At 44.3% G+C, this 16,756-nt stretch overlaps 3 protein-coding genes across 4 annotated transcripts; 1 reads left to right on the plus strand and 2 right to left on the minus strand.

Annotated features, from left to right (window-relative positions):
- Positions 1-244: 244 nt before the first annotated feature.
- LOC133835281 (protein lev-9) lies at positions 245-7,697 on the minus strand. 2 transcript variants are annotated; one of them, XM_062265286.1, is made up of 16 exons: positions 7,452-7,697; positions 6,727-7,053; positions 6,488-6,667; positions 6,221-6,412; positions 5,977-6,153; positions 5,100-5,282; positions 4,249-5,043; positions 3,982-4,194; positions 3,024-3,919; positions 2,859-2,966; positions 2,469-2,794; positions 2,272-2,414; positions 2,100-2,214; positions 1,917-2,035; positions 1,511-1,670; positions 245-1,408 (listed from the first exon to the last, which is right to left on the minus strand). In XM_062265286.1, the coding sequence occupies exons 1-16, from the start codon at positions 7,501-7,503 to the stop codon at positions 457-459; spliced, it is 4,938 nt and encodes a 1,645-aa protein (XP_062121270.1). In that variant the 5' UTR covers positions 7,504-7,697; the 3' UTR covers positions 245-456. The 2 variants fall into 2 exon arrangements, with proteins under 2 accessions (XP_062121270.1, XP_062121268.1); XM_062265284.1 differs by lacking the exons at positions 245-1,408; positions 1,511-1,670; positions 1,917-2,035; ... (6 more) ...; positions 4,249-5,043; positions 5,100-5,282 and adding an exon at positions 5,490-5,883 and having other exon boundaries at positions 7,452-7,690.
- A 684-nt stretch (positions 7,698-8,381) lies between these two features.
- Positions 8,382-16,113, plus strand: LOC133837031 (uncharacterized). The gene is made up of 10 exons (XM_062267680.1): positions 8,382-8,806; positions 10,540-10,680; positions 10,747-10,958; positions 11,020-12,316; positions 12,516-12,621; positions 12,684-13,507; positions 13,566-14,277; positions 14,337-14,527; positions 14,590-15,065; positions 15,260-16,113. Exons 2-10 carry the CDS (start codon positions 10,610-10,612, stop codon positions 15,475-15,477), a joined length of 4,107 nt encoding a protein of 1,368 aa, XP_062123664.1. The 5' UTR covers positions 8,382-8,806; positions 10,540-10,609; the 3' UTR covers positions 15,478-16,113.
- Positions 15,763-16,717, minus strand: LOC133837055 (dolichol-phosphate mannosyltransferase subunit 1). Its single transcript, XM_062267712.1, has 3 exons — positions 16,575-16,717; positions 16,293-16,503; positions 15,763-16,227 (listed from the first exon to the last, which is right to left on the minus strand). The coding sequence occupies exons 1-3, from the start codon at positions 16,676-16,678 to the stop codon at positions 15,817-15,819; spliced, it is 726 nt and encodes a 241-aa protein (XP_062123696.1). The 5' UTR covers positions 16,679-16,717; the 3' UTR covers positions 15,763-15,816.
- Between the last annotated feature and the right edge of the window lie 39 nt (positions 16,718-16,756).

The raw sequence follows: 16,756 nt of genomic DNA on the forward strand, positions 1-16,756 counted from the left end.
AAATAAATTTGTTGTACTTGATAAAATCATAAAGTTAAAGCTTAAAAATAATATATGTATTTTTATATTTTTTGTGAGTTTTGAAATATTTTTTACAGTTGTAATTATTACAAATGATATATTGGCTCTACTGTTGGACTCAAACGACACTGTTAACAGCAGTTCATTTTATCTGTTAGTTAACAGCAACAGAGAAGATCGGTAGTTTTGGCGCCAACTTGCGAGTGAATTGTATAGTGAAGCGTATTTTTAATTGAACATTTATTAATATTAAAATGACGACGTAATACAATTACAATTATTGTTAGAATTGCGCGAATATCCAGTATTTGGAGAATACTCGAGTGTGTGTGCGTCTGTTTTTCGAATGTGTGCATTTAGTTAGTACATTTTGTTGTATATGTATTAGTATCACTTTGATTTTTGTTACTCAACTTTCCACAAAAGAAATCATTTTTAACCCATGGTTGCCAGATGCTTATTGTTGCCAATGGCTGTGCCGCCAATACCAATGCCGCCAGGTGGGGCATCGTTGGCCACACAAGTAGGTATGGCACTGGACCATTTACCGTTCTTCATGCACTTGAGCACTTTGGAACCGCGCAACTCTAAGCCAGCATCGCAGGTGAACGTGATACTCTCACCAATGGCGTAGTAGAATTTAACGGAGGACATGCGACCGCTGATTGCGGTGCCGGGATACGAACAGGCCTGCACACATTTGGGCAGACCGCCGGACCAGCGTCCGTTATCCTGACAGGCAATTATTGGCTGACCTTGCATCATATATTCCGGGTTGCAATTGAATTGAACCACATCGCCGGCACGATATGGTGCCGACCCTTGGGCGTAACCGTTTTGCGGTGCACCGGGATTATCGCATTGCACTTCCACACAGGTGGGAAACGGTGTCGCCCATTCGCCTGTCGGCAAACAGATGGCCTCGGTGGGGCCGCGCAATCCGTAACCCGATGAACAGGAGAATGCCGCTCGACCGCCCACCTCTCGCGATAGCACAGAGACGCGCGGTGAGCTCACATTGTTCGGCATCAGCGGTATATCGCCACACTCCACGCTCTCGCAAACCGGCAACAGGGCGCTCCAATTGCCACTTGGCAAGCAAAACAGCTCCGATGCGCCAAACAACGAGTTGCCATTCGAACAGGACAACAGCACACGGGTGCTCAGCTTCGTATCGTTTGTGTTCACGATCAAGCCCCGTCTTATTGGTATCTCCGGGCAATTGATTGCCTTCACCACCACCTCAACAGCATGCTCATGTCGTGCCGGTGTCATGCATGAATAAATCCCGGAATCCTCCGCCTGGGCATCGAACACACTTAGACGATACTCTAGTGTTGAGTCACGTCCCTCATCTGCTTCGGTTACCCAACCTTCGGTGTAGTTCCTGGCATGCCCCGTAAAACAAATAACGAAAAGGATATTGAAATAATACAATTAGAATGCGACTCACAAAATAAATAAACAAACAGATCTTCATGCTACCCACTTGAAAGTGTGACTGACATTCCATTTTGGATTTCCAAAGCGTCGCATCCACAGGCATTCCATGTGCACTGTTGTCCCGGGATAAACAATCAGCTTGCCATCGTTGCTCTGCGCTATAGGTCCGTTCTTGTGGCGGAAAAGGATGGTGGGTGCCTTCTCCACTGCAAAAGTAAGTTTCATGATGGTATGCTATTAATTCGATTGTACTAGATATATGTTATAATAATAGTAATATAATACATTATAGTATACAAATTAATTTGCAGCTGATATATTTTACATAAAATGTCTAAGAAAGCATTAAATAAAATCGCTCAACCTCGATTTTTTACGATCCAGCAATTGTTTTTTTACTTATTTAGTATTAAAAAAAAACCAACGATTTTATTTTCAGCTTCAATACATACTCGCATAGTCATTCTCCTGATTTAAGCCCGAGCATACAGGCTTTGTGTTTGTCCACTCTGAGTGAATGCAGGTTCGCTCATGGCTGCCAGTCATCGAGAACTTGCCAATGTCCACGCACCTATAAGAGAGTAGGAGGCGGAGTTAATGAGTTTGTTATTGAATTTACAGGGTGCTGAACGAACCTAGATATGATCGTGGCGCCAGGCGGAAAATCCACAATGTCCTCGCGTATCTCCAGATCGTTGTAAAAACTGACCACATTCGGTTCATTGTTCTTGAACGAGCATGTGCCATTTTCTGTAACAGGATTAAAATTAGAAGATAAATTAATGAAACAAGATTTAAAATACTTACCGCAGTTGTAAGAGCGTCCTATCCATTGACCATTGTCGCAAATTATACGCCATGTTTGACGATCTCCGGCTGCATTAGGTATGCAGTTGAAGAAGATCTCGGTACCGCTCTCAAAGAAACCTTCGTTCTCAGCATCGACATTCCTGAACAAGTTAACAGATTCAAAGCGAGTCCTATCTATTCCTCTTGTTACTTACTTGTATACCATGGCGTTATCTGTTAGACTGGGATGTCCACACATCTTTTCGTCGGAATGCTCATCCGTATTGTTGTCGTGATGGTTGTTGTGATGATTGTGATCGTCCAGCTCGTTGTGTTCGATTTTGCTGTGTGTCGTAGGTGTGGGCGTGGCATGCTCCAGTTCCTCGCGGGATTTGCGTAGTCCGGACTCGCAGGGTATGCTGGGTGGGGTGAGAACGCCCTTGTGACAGGACATCTCAATGGGATTGGCATTGGTGGAGAGCTCACAGCGAACGCTGACTGTGCTGCCATGACCGATGGTTAGGCCGGCGCGATAACCGCCCTAGGGAGGAGCTTAGGTTAGGTTAGGATGCTGCAGGACAGGATTTACTAAGCGGATAACTTGCCTCATAGATGACCCCTGGTATATTGGGCAGGGTGCAGGGTACCGAAGTGCACTCAGAGAAGGCATTCACCGACCAGGAGCCATGGGCACAACGCAATTGAGCAGAGCCCTAAACGATAGATGAAGCCTCAGTTAATTTTATCCAACCCTTGAGTGTTCAACAAACCTGAATATTGAAGCCATCCTGACACTCAAGCGTGATAAACTCATTGGATTGAATCTCCTCGTAAGTGGAGAGCGGTGTCAGCGAGGGTTTGTCGCTCAGCTGCTTAGTATGCGGCTCCACCTTGTAGTATTTGCCATGCTCCACCGCCGGCACCAAACAAGGTGCAGACATGCACTTGGGCGTATCGGGTTTCCAGATACCGCGAATGCAACGCGCCGTTGCATTTTCGCCCTTGATGTTTAGCTTAAAGCCCGCATTGCACTCCAACTGCAACATAATGCCCACTGAATTTCTACCCGGCGCTTTACCTGGTCGGACTGTGGTGATGTTGGCAAACGAATCCCAGTCGAGATCTTCGCAAGGACCACGTAACCGCTTGCCACCCGCAGTGCGACTGGTTTCTCCACCATCACTGGTGTCTAGATCGCCGTCGGGTAATGTTGCCGCAGGCGGTGGAGAGGAACTAATGCTGGTGCTGCGTTTGCGTCGACGTCTGCGATCTGCAATCTGCGATTTCAATTGCTCGATGAGATCTAGTTTGCGCGAAACTGTAGAAGCTGGTGCCACATTCGAGCTGTGCTCCACTTGCAGACGATTGTGATGGATGCTCGGCAATGGTGCAGAGGACTCGGGATAGTCCTCAGCATTGCGCCAATTGTGATTTCCTTGGCGTGTCATTACCAGCTCCGGACTATTGTAGTGATTGTACCAGCGACCATCCTGAGAGCTTGTTGTCGATGTGTAGGGACGATTGCGACCGAGAATCTTGCGAACATAGCGCTGATAGCGTTCCTTGATCTTCTGATAGTATTTGGAGTAGGCCAGATCTATGTCCGAGGGATTAAGGGCTTGGGTGCCACGCCTAAAGCGTTGTCCCCTTGTCTCGACAGCTGTGGCTGTAAACACAGTAAGAAATTAAAAAAGTTTGCACTTGAAAACCCTCGACATTTGGTTTTACTTTCAGGCAACTGATAAATTTGATGCTCCAGAAGTTGTCGCTGCAGCTCACGCTGACGGCGAAGCAAAAAAACGGATCGCAGTTGTCGCAACTCCAGAGAACGACGTCGTCGACGATTCCATCGCAAACGTGGATGCTGACCAAGCAGACACTGCGGTAGATCCAAGGGTCGCCACTTGCCACCCACGCAAGTAGCACCGGGGGGGGACCAACCTAAAGAATAGGACAGACAGGATCAATATCCTTAGTAGGAACTTCTTGAGTGACTTACCTCCAACACGTAGCCCTTGTCGCAGTCGTACATGATCTGCTTATTGTTGACAATCTTCTTCACATATGGCCGGTAATCGTAGAGACCCATGTTGCCAACCAACAACACTTTGCCATTGGGAATGTAGCCAGGAAAAGAGCAAAATACCTCATCACACTTCGGTGTTTCTCCCGTCCAGTTGCCAAAGGAACACGTTAGTACATAATCATGCGGATCAGTTACATCCTTGCCCTCGGGACTGACCAATTTGAATCCATCCTTGCACTTGAAACGCGCTTTCATGCCGTGCTCTGTCTTTGGTGCCATAACCATGCCATGCTTGGGAGGACGAGGCATATTCTTGCAACGTGCAGGCACACATCGTGGAATAATGCTCCAAGTGCCATTGTTGCAAGTCGGTGGACTTAGCAGAGAGACAGGAAATTCGTAGTTCTCATCACATTTGACTTCCAGCGCCGTACCATGCTTTACCTTCTCCACTCCACCTATGATTTGTGTCGGAGATTGTGTTGTTGTCGTTGTCTGTGTGATAATCGTGGTGCCATTCTCATCTGTGGTTATCTCAATGGGTATGACGAATCCCTGCGATATGGTGGGCACCACACAAGGTGCCAAACATTCGGGTAAAGCGTTGCGCCAACGTCCATCGATCTGACAGACGCTCGATCCTAAGCCATTGATCAACATCTCTGGCTGGCAGCGGAAAATAATGCTGGCACCCAATCCAGTGCCTGCCTCAATGTTCTCAATCCAGCCATTATAAAGCACGCCAGGATGTCCACAGTTAATCTCTGTGGGATATATTTGATAAGCTCTATTGTCATCGCGATTAGAATAGGTTGCTTACCCTTGCAGCTAGGAACTGTGCCGCTCCATTTAGCACTAGCACCGCAGCGACTGGAACTCTCACCGACTAGAGTATAACCATAACGACACTCATAGCTGACCACGGAATTGTAGGCCAAGGTGGTGTAGGTAGCCTTGCCATTCTTTGGATTTTCTGGCGTGGGACAGACCACAGAAGTAACCACTGAAAGAGGATGGATGGAGACATGAATTAGAATAGGTTTGTGCCGATTGGGTGATTAAGTTCTATAAGGTTTAACCAAGTTTCCAGGATTAACTGGACATTTCTGTAGAGCCCCTGGGAAGGATGGCTATATGTTACCACAAATCTTAATCTTGGTAGACCATTCAGAGAGCTAGGTCACGAATCATTGCCAAGAAATAAAACAACTGTAGATTTTTGGTTTAGTAAGTTTTCTTAAGATTTGTGGTAACTTTTATTGATTCAATTAACATTTGTAGGCCAACAACAACAACTTTTGCAATTAAATTTGTAACATTTTAGTTGTAAACATTGTGATAGTGTTTGCTTTTGGGAATATTCTTTAATACTTTTCGTTTTTGCTTTATTATTTTTCCTGGTTATGTTAGGTTAAACTCTATTATTGAAAGTAGAACGACGCTATTAACAAGGGATTATTGAAAAGTTTTCGAGGTCAATCAACCGCACACATTTCGAGCTGACTTTCAGTTTAGTTCAAGATGAATTTAAGTGTCTTTTTATCAACGGATTTGAATTCAAATTGGAAGTGACGCTGGGGTTGTGGTTACATTTGCGCTATCCGCTTTTCGATGTGCGGGAAAGGAATTGTGAAATAATAATAAGTTAACATAAATTAAAAAAGTGATTCAATATTTGTTGTAATTATAATACTCACAGACACAAGTGGGGAGCTCCTTAGGCGTCCAAGAGCCGTCCGATTGACAGTAGCGCTCATGTTTGCCCACCAGCTCGTAGCCGGTGCCACAATTATAGGTGATCTTGCAACCGTAAGTGTAGCATTCGCCGGCATGCCAGCCATAGGCAGGATCTGGAGGTTGGCCACAGGAACGAGCTACAATCGAAGGTTTTTCCAGTATTAGAGTAATTTTTTGAGAAAATGTTTGAGATAATTCTCTTACGTTCGCATTGAATGTCCGGTCCGTACCAGCTGGCTTGATTATCGATGGCCAAGCACTTGGCTCGTGGGAATCCATTGGTCACATATCCTGTGTGGCAATGGTACTGCACCGTCGAGTCCAAATCAAAAGTCTCCTGCTCGGGTAACGCAGAGTTACGAGCGTGTTCAATCTGTGGTGGCTTCAGGCAGTAAACTGAGAAGTGAAAGAGAGAAAAGAGACATTCAGGAATTCAAGAAATTCTTCAGGACTTAGTAGTGGTCTACTTACTATTCTGTTTGCAGGCTGGCTCAGCGCCTGCCCAGTTGCCATCGGCCTGACAAAGGCGACTCTGCAGTCCAACCACATGATAGCCATGTGGACAAGCGTAGGAAGCGCGTGCGCCAAAGTGTCGCCCTCCAACTGTAACCTGACCCAAGCTTGGCTGCGCCAGCTCCGGACACTCGCGGTCTATATTGAAAAAAAAAATAAACTATTACAAAGAAGCATTAGGTGTACTCGTAACTTACCTGGCTTGATACAGGAATTTCCGCAGACACCATCGCAGAGGCATTTCTTTTTCTTGCTCTTGCAATCCTCATCCGAGGAGCATTTGCGCAAGCACTTCTGTCCAAGCAGAGTAGCCTGCTCCTCATCGCGCGGACATTCAGTGGACGGGGAGTTGCGAGGATTTTTGTAAACACGTCCATCATCATCGGATTCCAGCGAGTCGTCGCCCTCATCCCAATCATCATCATCGTCATCCTGTTGCGGTATCTCCGTAGTGGTTTGTTGTCCAGCCGCAGCAGCGATGCTCGATGTAGTTGTGATGCTACTGCTGGTGGGTACAGAGATGACTGCAAGTAAATGAGAGGAGATGGGAGATGACGTTTAGAGTGATGCTAGTCACCCCCCTGGATTTGCGCTGTTTGTTTTGATTCCCGTCTTCGTCACACACACAACAGAAATAGGGGTAAGCTGAGTTTTCCCACAAAAACATTGACCCATTTTCTGTTGACGTCCACTTGGCACATCTCATTCAGGCTGTCAGTCAGTTGGTCTGGGTTCGGATTTGGGACCTGCGCAATGCTTATTCGCTTATATAACCAACAGCATATACATTTTTCAGTTAACAGAATTTCATCCATTTCATTTCAACTTATTTTACATCTTTTTAACTGAATTGCACAATTTGTTTGATTATCGATCTTTGATATGATAACTTCCGGATTTTATTTTCAGTGCAATCCTTTACCTGTGTAGACGAGTATCATCGTCACCAGACACTGCAACAGCAGACGATTCATTTTTTGAATTTTGTATTTTCCAATTGACGGTAATTATTTTTTTTTCCGTTTGGAGATTAATCTTTTGATTTGTGCTCGCTTACAACTGCTGCATTTTTTTTAGCAAATATATTGATTAATTTTAATCAATTTGCAGCAAATTTTTGCCAATTGCAAACTGCACACTTTGGCGAAACAACACGAAATGCAGCCCAGCTGCTGAAATTCTTTAGCTCCTTTCGCTCTCTCTGTCTTCTCTGACACTTTGGCGAGAGCAACAGCATCCAACTGTCTCAATAGTGCCCGCTGAGAGATGCAGGATAAATCCGTTGAGGGGTTCATCAGCTATTGGTTTGTGTCCGAGCTAAGATATTTTAAACGTTAACAGTAAACACAGATGTTTTATAAATTATAAAAATCTTATAAAAAGTATATTAATCAACTTTATATGCTAAGCCTTTTAAACTAGTTGCATGAAATTTGAATTCTCCAATTGGCATTCCTATCTATTAATGGAATTGAATAATTATTCAATTTTGCATTATAAGGAATTCATATTTTTGAAATATTAAGTATTTATTCTATATCGCTTAACTAAATTTTAAATCATATCAGCTGCCTTGGTAGTATGAGCAAATAATGCAGCCTACTATTGGGTGTCGCTGTCAATCAGTAAAAGCTTTCACAAATTTCTACGCTATATGAAGAAGACTAATATAACTGTGTTGCTACATTTTTTTATTTTTGCATTCTGCTGCCCACTACGTTTTTCCTTAAGCAATGCAGCCCTCGCTTGCTCGCTCACCTACAAGAACGGTGAGAACTTCTGGGAGAGTGTGAAAGCTTTTTGGCCATTGAAGCTTTCGTCGTTTGTTGGCGTTGAGAAATTTTCCAACGTTCAGCAGGCAGAACGACGCACGACACGGAGCGAAACGCACAAAAAACGGGAAAAACTAACCCAAAACCGCGCACAACTGAAAAATCAAAGAAAAAAACACAGGCTAAAAAAAAGAAAGAGCAGAAAAACAGTTGCTATTTTTTTATGTGTATGTGCGTCGAAAATGTCTTAGTGCAAATGTGAAGCGAACGTTTTGATTAAGCAATTAATTGAAAGCGCTTTGAATAATCAAAAAAAAAAGAAGTGAGAAAAAGAAAAGCATCAGCAAAAATAGCTAAACAAAAACAAAAAACGGCAAGTGCAAGTGCAGTGTGGGTGGAAATGGTTTATTAGAATTATTATTATTAGTGCGGGGTGTGGGGCAGAGCGAGGCGGAGAAGGCGTGCAACGAGAGGGAGGCGTGAGGCGAAAAGCGCGTAAAGAAAAGTAAGTGCTAGAGAAATGTGTGTATTTAAATAAATCAAATAACCAACTAAGCGATGCATACACACACAGACACACTTGTTCAAACACATATACACACACAACTCAGTGTAAGTGGCATATGCGCAAAATAAAAAAGATAATTTAAAATAAAATTCAAATCGAAAACGAACATGATTATGATGATTAAAGGAATGCTGTGACATATTAATTGCTATTGAGAAATTTGAAATAAGACAACAACAACGCAATGTTGTATGCGACAAATGCGCGACAAAATGTCGAACCCAAAGAAAGGCCAGATAAAAAAAATTGAAAATTTATATATAAAACGCGTTTATTTATAGCACAAACTGAAGCAACAACCAACAACAAAATGTAGCGCGATTGAACATATTTTGATATCCAATAAATATACTATTTAATTTAAGAAAAAGAAGAAAAAACGATAGGAAGCGCATAAGTTCTGTGTGATGTGTGGATAAAATAGGGGGTTGCGGGCGGGTGCTCCAGCCGTTTGCGCGTCAACAATTTTCAAGCGTGTACACAAAAATCCAGACCAAGACCAGACCAGACCAACGAACCCACCAATACACCAATCCACCAGGCAAACCTACCCACCCTACTACCCCAAACCACCCACCCAACTAGGCAGGCAGGCAGGCGGCCACTTGATTAACGCCAATGCCAATTCAAACGCACAAAATCTCTATAGAACTTGCACAGAGAGCATGCGTTCAGAGAGCTTTTATGCTCTCTTAAATTGTTTTACACACGCTCTCTCTTTGCGCTGGCGCTCGCTCTGCGTCATTTTGTTCGCTCTCCCTCTTGCGTTCTATCTGTCGCAGGACGTATTTAATGCACTCTTTTATGCTCCCCGCTTTTTCCGTTTCTTGTTGTTTTTGTCATTGACCTGTTGTGAAAAGTGGAAGGACGCAAAAATGTTCAAATAGTTTAAATATTTATATCTCATGGCAGCTTTAATATGCATAAGTAGTGTTGGAATCTTTATCAAATCTATCTATAAACTGTTATATTAACTCGTGTAAGAGCTACAATGTGTATTTTATTTGCCGAGTTCAGTGCCGCCTTCTACCCCCCCTTGTCCCCGTCTAGTGTTTTATGTGTACCTGGCATAAAATTCAGGCCTAGGCATTTTCAAATGCTAACACAGCAGAGTTAATCGATATAGGGGCACTTGAGGACCTCTGGCGAACATACACATTAATGTGTCCCCCGAGATACGCTGTAAACCCAAAATTGTTGCTGCTCCAGTGTGGCCAGTTTACGATATGTTGGGGGGTTTATTCAGAACTTGCAATAATTATCCAAGATGCGCTTAAATTCTGAAATATTTTATAGTACAAAAAGTCATTGCTATTTGTTATGATTCTAATTTGTCCTTAAACTATATGATTATATGGTAAGTACTTTACAATAATGCTTCACTCTAAAGATTATACTATACATTTGTAGTCTACTTATTGGAGCAGCTTCAAATAAAGCTTTGTCAAATACTCGAATTGAATTGTAAAAGCTGCTGTAAGTTACTTAGTTCAAAGCTCTTAAGTTTCCATTATTATCATTAAATCCTAAATTTAAAAAATAAAGGTTTGGACAATTTTAACTAAATAAAATATATAAACATAGTTTTTAAAAAATTATATACATATAACATATTATATATATACATATCTCCATTAACTAATTTTCTCCATCATTCTATTACATTACAGGACATTAGTCAATTTTAAGTTAAACCCAGAGTTGAAATAAGTGAGAGGCTGAAGAGGAGAATTTTTAAATATGGGTAACGTCTGCAGTTCGGGGCAGAAGAAGAAAAAGGACAAGGATAGCTCCTCGGAAAAGTCAGATGAGTGAGTAGCAATTGGTTTTAATGATAAACTTTAAACTAATGCTTCCTTTTTTATATCGCATGACAGCTCCCCACCGTATCAAGAGAGCAGTGCGGACAAGAAGGATGCGCTGCTGGGCAACGAAACGCAAGAGACGAGCGAAAAGCGAGCTCCATTGGCAGATGTGGAGGCGTTGCCGGAGACGACGCAGTCACAAGATACCAATGGCAATGCCCAAAAGCAGCAACAACAGCCACAACAGCAGTCCACACAGCCAAAGCCCAATGCCACAGAAAAAGGTAAGTAAGCTTCAAAAATAAATTCAACATCTGCTAATGTTCCTCCTTAACTCACTTGCAGATGCTAGCACACCGCAGGCAGCACAGGCGCCCAGTGATGTGGCTACTGCCAGTCCTGGGATGGGCAATCTGAGCATGCTGCAGGGCAAACCGCCGCCCGGGGGTCGCAAGATCGAACGGGACAAGAAGATTGTGATCTATATATTGGCGGACAACAGCACCGAGTACAAGAAGCACAAGCGTGTCATCTACAGTCTGTACAAACATTTCAAAAGCAAGTGCCAAAACAAGGGATTCGATTTCATCATTGCCGATGTCCATGACAGCGACACATGCTCCAAGGAGACGGCGGCGGGAACGGGGAGCACACATCACGATCAAGGCAATGGTAATGCCAAAAAAGATTTCTCTCGGCTGCAGGAGGTAAAGCGCTGGACGCAAACACCACTGGAAGCTCAGGGAGGACACGAGGAGGCAGCCAATTGTCTGTGTGAGATTACACGCCATGTGGCTAGTGCCTACATTATACCCATTCTCTTTTTGGGCTCCACACTGGGCACCCCAATGCTGCCGCTGACCATCGAGAGTCAGGACTTTACCTCGGTGCTCAGTGCGGCGAGCGACGCTGAGAAATTTCTGCTGGAGAAATGGTATACCATTGACAACTCGTATCAGCCGATGTGTCATCGTCTGTACACCCAACAAATCGATCCGTATTCGAGTCAAGTGAATGGGGAATTGAATGAACTGCTTGCGGTACTGTTGCGTCTGTTCTCCGACGATGTGAAGGACTCATATCTGACCACAGTCGTGGAGCAGGAGATTAACAACACAGTGCTGATGAGCCAGGAGCTCGCTAAGCGTTGCATTTGGATACAGACGGGTGCTCAATATTCTCGTGCACCCGACAATGCCAGCCAACTGGAGCTAGAGGTATTGCGTCGCATCACTCGCATCTATGCAGAGCTTAAGAATCAGTTGTGCGAAAAGAATCTCATTCGGCTGCTGCCGACTATGAATATACTGGACGATGAGCTATCGGCGGTGATTGAGAGTTTATTGGACAAATCTTTGGCGGGCATCTTTGAGGAGCATCATCAGAAGAGCATTGCCCATAACACGCTGGGCGTGGATCGTGTGCTACTCGAGGAGCTCCAGCTCATTGGACACTACTCCAAGCTACTCGCACAAAACTCTGCCAATTTCGACATTATGAACGATGTGAAGCGTTACATACGCGATGCTACCGCACAGCCTTTGGTAGTGTCCGGAGCGCGTGGCAGCGGCAAGAGTGTGCTAGTGTCCAAGATCATGGAGAACGTGCATCGCTGGAAGCCAGAAGCGCAGCTTGTACTCAGGTGAGTGCCTATTTTATTTGGGATTATTTCTTAAGAACTAACTAAATAACGGACTGACAGACTCGATGAACTTATAACACATTGTTCATGATGTAAGAGCTAGGAGGTTGATATTTTTATAAGACACCGCTGCTTTTCAGCACTTCCTCACCCATCATTTCCTCTTCTGACTTTTATTAATTTTGTACTTTCTTCTTAGGTATGCCAACCTAAGCGCTCGCTCCTCGGATCTCACCTCACTGCTTGGCTCCATTGCCAATCAGATGTCTGTTCTAGAGACCGGACAACAATGCCAAGTGCCACATGTAAGAACCAGTTTGTTTTTACATTAAATCTTCAATTATAACATTCCCATATTTTTTCGCAGACACTTTCTGCTTATGCTGGCGTCATTCGTGAGATACTGGGACGTCAACAGCGCTTCTTTGTGCTCATCATCGATGGCCTGGATGAGCTGCAGCGCGATGCAGCGCTCGATTGGTTGCCGCTGCAGTTGGGCACTCATGGCAAACTGATACTGACCGTCAGCGAGGACGAGGATGAGGATGCTAGCGCTGCCACTAATGACACCGACTCATCCTTCGATATGCTCGCGGCGCTGGCGCAGCTGGGCATCCAACAACGCTGCTTCCTGCGACTGCGTCAGTTCACCGAGCGCCAGTGGAACGACATACTTAGCTCGGGTGGCGGCGATTTCTATGCAGCAAATGGTGCACTAAAGTTGCCCGACGATTGGAAGTCGCTCCACGGCAAGACGCCATATCATGCCAAGTCATTGTGGTGGCTCGCCTGGCTGGGACATGTGGCGCAGCCGATTAGCGAAATCGGTGACATCAGCAGCAAGATATTGCAAGTGCTCGAGAGCAAGTTTACGGCTGATCAGGTGGAGCTGCTGCTGCTGATAGTGCGCTTGTCGCCGTGGGGCATAAGGGAGAGCGATTGCTTGGGCGTATTTCAGAAGATCACACAACTGGAGGCGCAGGTCGCCTTTAAGATCTGGTCCAAGTTCTGCTGGCTGATGGGACCAATGCTCTTAAGTCTGAAGAACATACGCATAGCGGACCGTAGCTTTGGACGCGCCATCCTGGCGAGATATGCGCAGAAACAATGGCTGGTACATGAAGCGCTGCGCGACTATTTCGATCGCCAGGACAGCGAGTTCAAAGGAGCAGCCGCCGGCTCAGCCACCACGTAAGCAAACGCATCTATATATATCGAGAGTCTGTATTAAACTCTTCTCTTTCTGCAGCTACAACTATCAGAAGTACTTAAAACTGCCTTATCATCACTTCTGTGCGGTGATCGAGGACAAGCCGGCGCCGCACAAAATCGACATACTGTTCAACTGCTTCTACTTTACGGATCTGCAGTGGATTGCCAACAAGGTGCATGCCACGGGACCAGCTCACCTCATGCACGATCTGCTCCATGCCGAGTGGCTAGCGGGCCCCAATTGTGTGGGCTATGTGCATATCAATTTCCTCAAGGAGTTCCTTGTGCGCTATTTGCATGAGTTGAGCTACGATGGCCAGCAATTCTATACGCTGATGAAATACTATCTAAAGACACGCTTCAAAGAGTCCTCAGAGCTGAAGGATGACGAGAAGATACGCTCGTGGTGGGAGTACACGAATGAGCTGGAGTTTGCCTTTCTCGAGATACTCAATGCCGACATAGATGCCAATCCCAATGAGGAAACAACCGCAGAGGATGGGGAGACTGCTGCTCCAGTAAAAGGATATGATGTTTTGACAAATCTGCCTCAGCCTGGTTGCTATGTGGCTTCGATGTCAACGGAGCGTGCCGAGATTTGCATTTGGGATGTGAAAAACTGTTGTCGAATTCGTCAACTGCAAGGCATACAACAACCAACGGCAATGTGTCCTGTGGGCAACTATGAGGCCGCTGTGCTCTGTCGTCGCGAGATACGCGTCATTAATCTTGACGAGGGCAAGTTTAAGGTGAGTTAAAGAAATTAACTTCTTAACTGTTTCTTATATTATCAACTAATATATTATAGGTAACGCTTAAAGGCGTCATGAATCAGAAGATGCCGTACTTTGGCCAGCATGATCAGCATCACTTAGTCTGCCTCTCGCGCAATCGCATGTACGTGAATCTCATGAATCTGGAGTCGGGCGATTGTGTAACCACCTTTAAAGCAGGCGAAGATCGCTTCCTCAATTCGCTGCTAGTCTCCGGCGATGGGCGGTAAACATGAAAAGCTCCTTAATTTATTCAACTTGTTTTATACATGTTTTACTCATTTTTAGCATCCTCGTTTGTGGCGATGAGACACAGAAGCCTTTCCCGTTGCTCGTCTGGCATCTATCACAGCGCAAGTTGCTCTACGATCTGCGCATACCACATCATGACTTTGTCACTTCGTTGTCGGCCATCACACACGAGGGATCTTATGTGTGTGTGGTAGCCAAGGAGCTTAATGAGCCAACGACACCCAATTTCATAGTTGTCTACGATCTGCAGAGCGGCACTTTATTCAAGAAATGGAAGCCCAGCTGCAATACGGTTGCCTTGGCCATCTCTCAATTGAATGCATGTGTTATAGCTGGTCTCGAAGATGCCAAGATCTTGATTTGGGATCTGGTAACAGGCAATTGCAAATGTACATTGGTTGGACATAATGCACCTGTAACGTTCCTTAAACTGGATCCACTGGGCAAGGTGTTGCTGTCGTTCGACAAGGAGGGACGCGACAGCGCCATACGCATGTGGGAGCTCAGCACAGGTGAGCGAAAGGGAAAGAGGTTTCCAGATAATATGTGTAAATAGATCTTGCGATAAAAGAGTATTAGAAAAAGTGTAGCAAGCAGAAAGACCGCATCTCCCATTCCATCAATTTTATGGTGTTGAGGACACCTCTTTTAGATTAAGTTTTGGGTGAATCCAGAGATATTTAAATATCTATTATTTTTTTCACAGCTAAATCGTTGGCCGTTTATAAACCGCCAGCACAGATCACCACCTCCGAGATACTGCCGAATGGCGCCTATGTGGTGCTGGCTCTCAAGGATCGCAATGATCTGCTGACGTTGGCCTTGAAGAATTATGGAGATAGCAATGCGGATGCATTGGAGGATGACTGCGGCACATTGTACGGCAATCCCGATAACCAGCACAAAGTCTTTCAACTTGAGTAATTAAATTGAATCAATTAACATTAGCTATCATTATTCAAATTACACACATACGATATACCACAACAAAACAAAAAGAGATTACAAAACAAACAAAAAAACTAAATGAAATGAAATTATAATTCTGAATTATATAAAATATCGCTAAAGAAATTCTCATGCATAATTCATTAGTTGTATGTAAAATTCTATAACAAAAAAAACCAAAGAAAACAATTTACCAGATGTACAAAAAGCTAAAGAAAAACCAAAAAAAAAAAAAATTATAAATTACAAAAATTACAACAATTCAAAAGTCCAAATCGTCAAATTTTATTTAACATCGTCTAAATTATCTAAATCTTAAGTGGTGGCAAACAAATACAGCAGATTCTTGGCAAACTGAATGATCTCAGTGCCGCCCAACTTCGAAGTGCCATAGATGCGATCCACAAATGTAATGGGCACCTCGGCAATGGTGAACTTATGCTGTCGGGCACGTACCAACATCTCCATTTGGAACACATAGCCCTTGGACACACAGCTGGCAATGCATTGCTCCAACACTGGTTTCTTATACAATCGAAATGAGCCCGTCAAATCGCTGGCATTGGGACGTAGCAGCACCTGGGACAGAAAGTTGGCACCACGCGAAATCAGCTTGCGTTTAAAATCCCATCCAAAGACGCCGCCATCGCCAGCATAACGAGTGCCTGAGACAATGTCATAGTCGCCTGACTCTTGCAGCTTAATGAACTCGGGTATGAATTTGGGCTGTCAACAACAGGTAGCAAAGGTCATTAGGCTGAGTCAGTGCAATGTAATCTCTTTGTACTCACATGATGACTTAGGTCGGCGTCAATGATGATGATAAAGTCGCCGGTCGCATGCTTAATACCGTGTATGTAGGCGGTGCCCAGACCTAGCTTGGCGGTACGTGGTCGCAGCACAATTTTGTCCTCACCATATATCTTCTGCAAGTCCTTTGCCACATCCAAGGTGCCGTCCGGACTGCCATCGTCAATTACAATCACTTCGTATTCGTAGCCGCTGCGAAAGGGCAATTGTTCTTAATTTTCTGTTGTGCGGACGTGTCTATTTCCTTGGAAGACTTTACTCACCTGGCCTTCATGTATTTCACTATAAGCCATATGATAATTGGTAGGTTGTCCTTTTCATTATATGTGGGCAGCAGAATGCTGTATTTGTGGCCATTGGTTGTCATTTTGTTTAGAATAACAAATAAAAATTAAGCAAAACAGTCAGTGATAGACGAGGTGAAAAACATCGATATCTTTAGTGA

This window comes from Drosophila sulfurigaster, chromosome 2L (assembly GCF_023558435.1).
Source record: "Drosophila sulfurigaster albostrigata strain 15112-1811.04 chromosome 2L, ASM2355843v2, whole genome shotgun sequence".
In the NCBI taxonomy this organism is placed as follows: Eukaryota; Metazoa; Arthropoda; class Insecta; order Diptera; family Drosophilidae; genus Drosophila; species Drosophila sulfurigaster.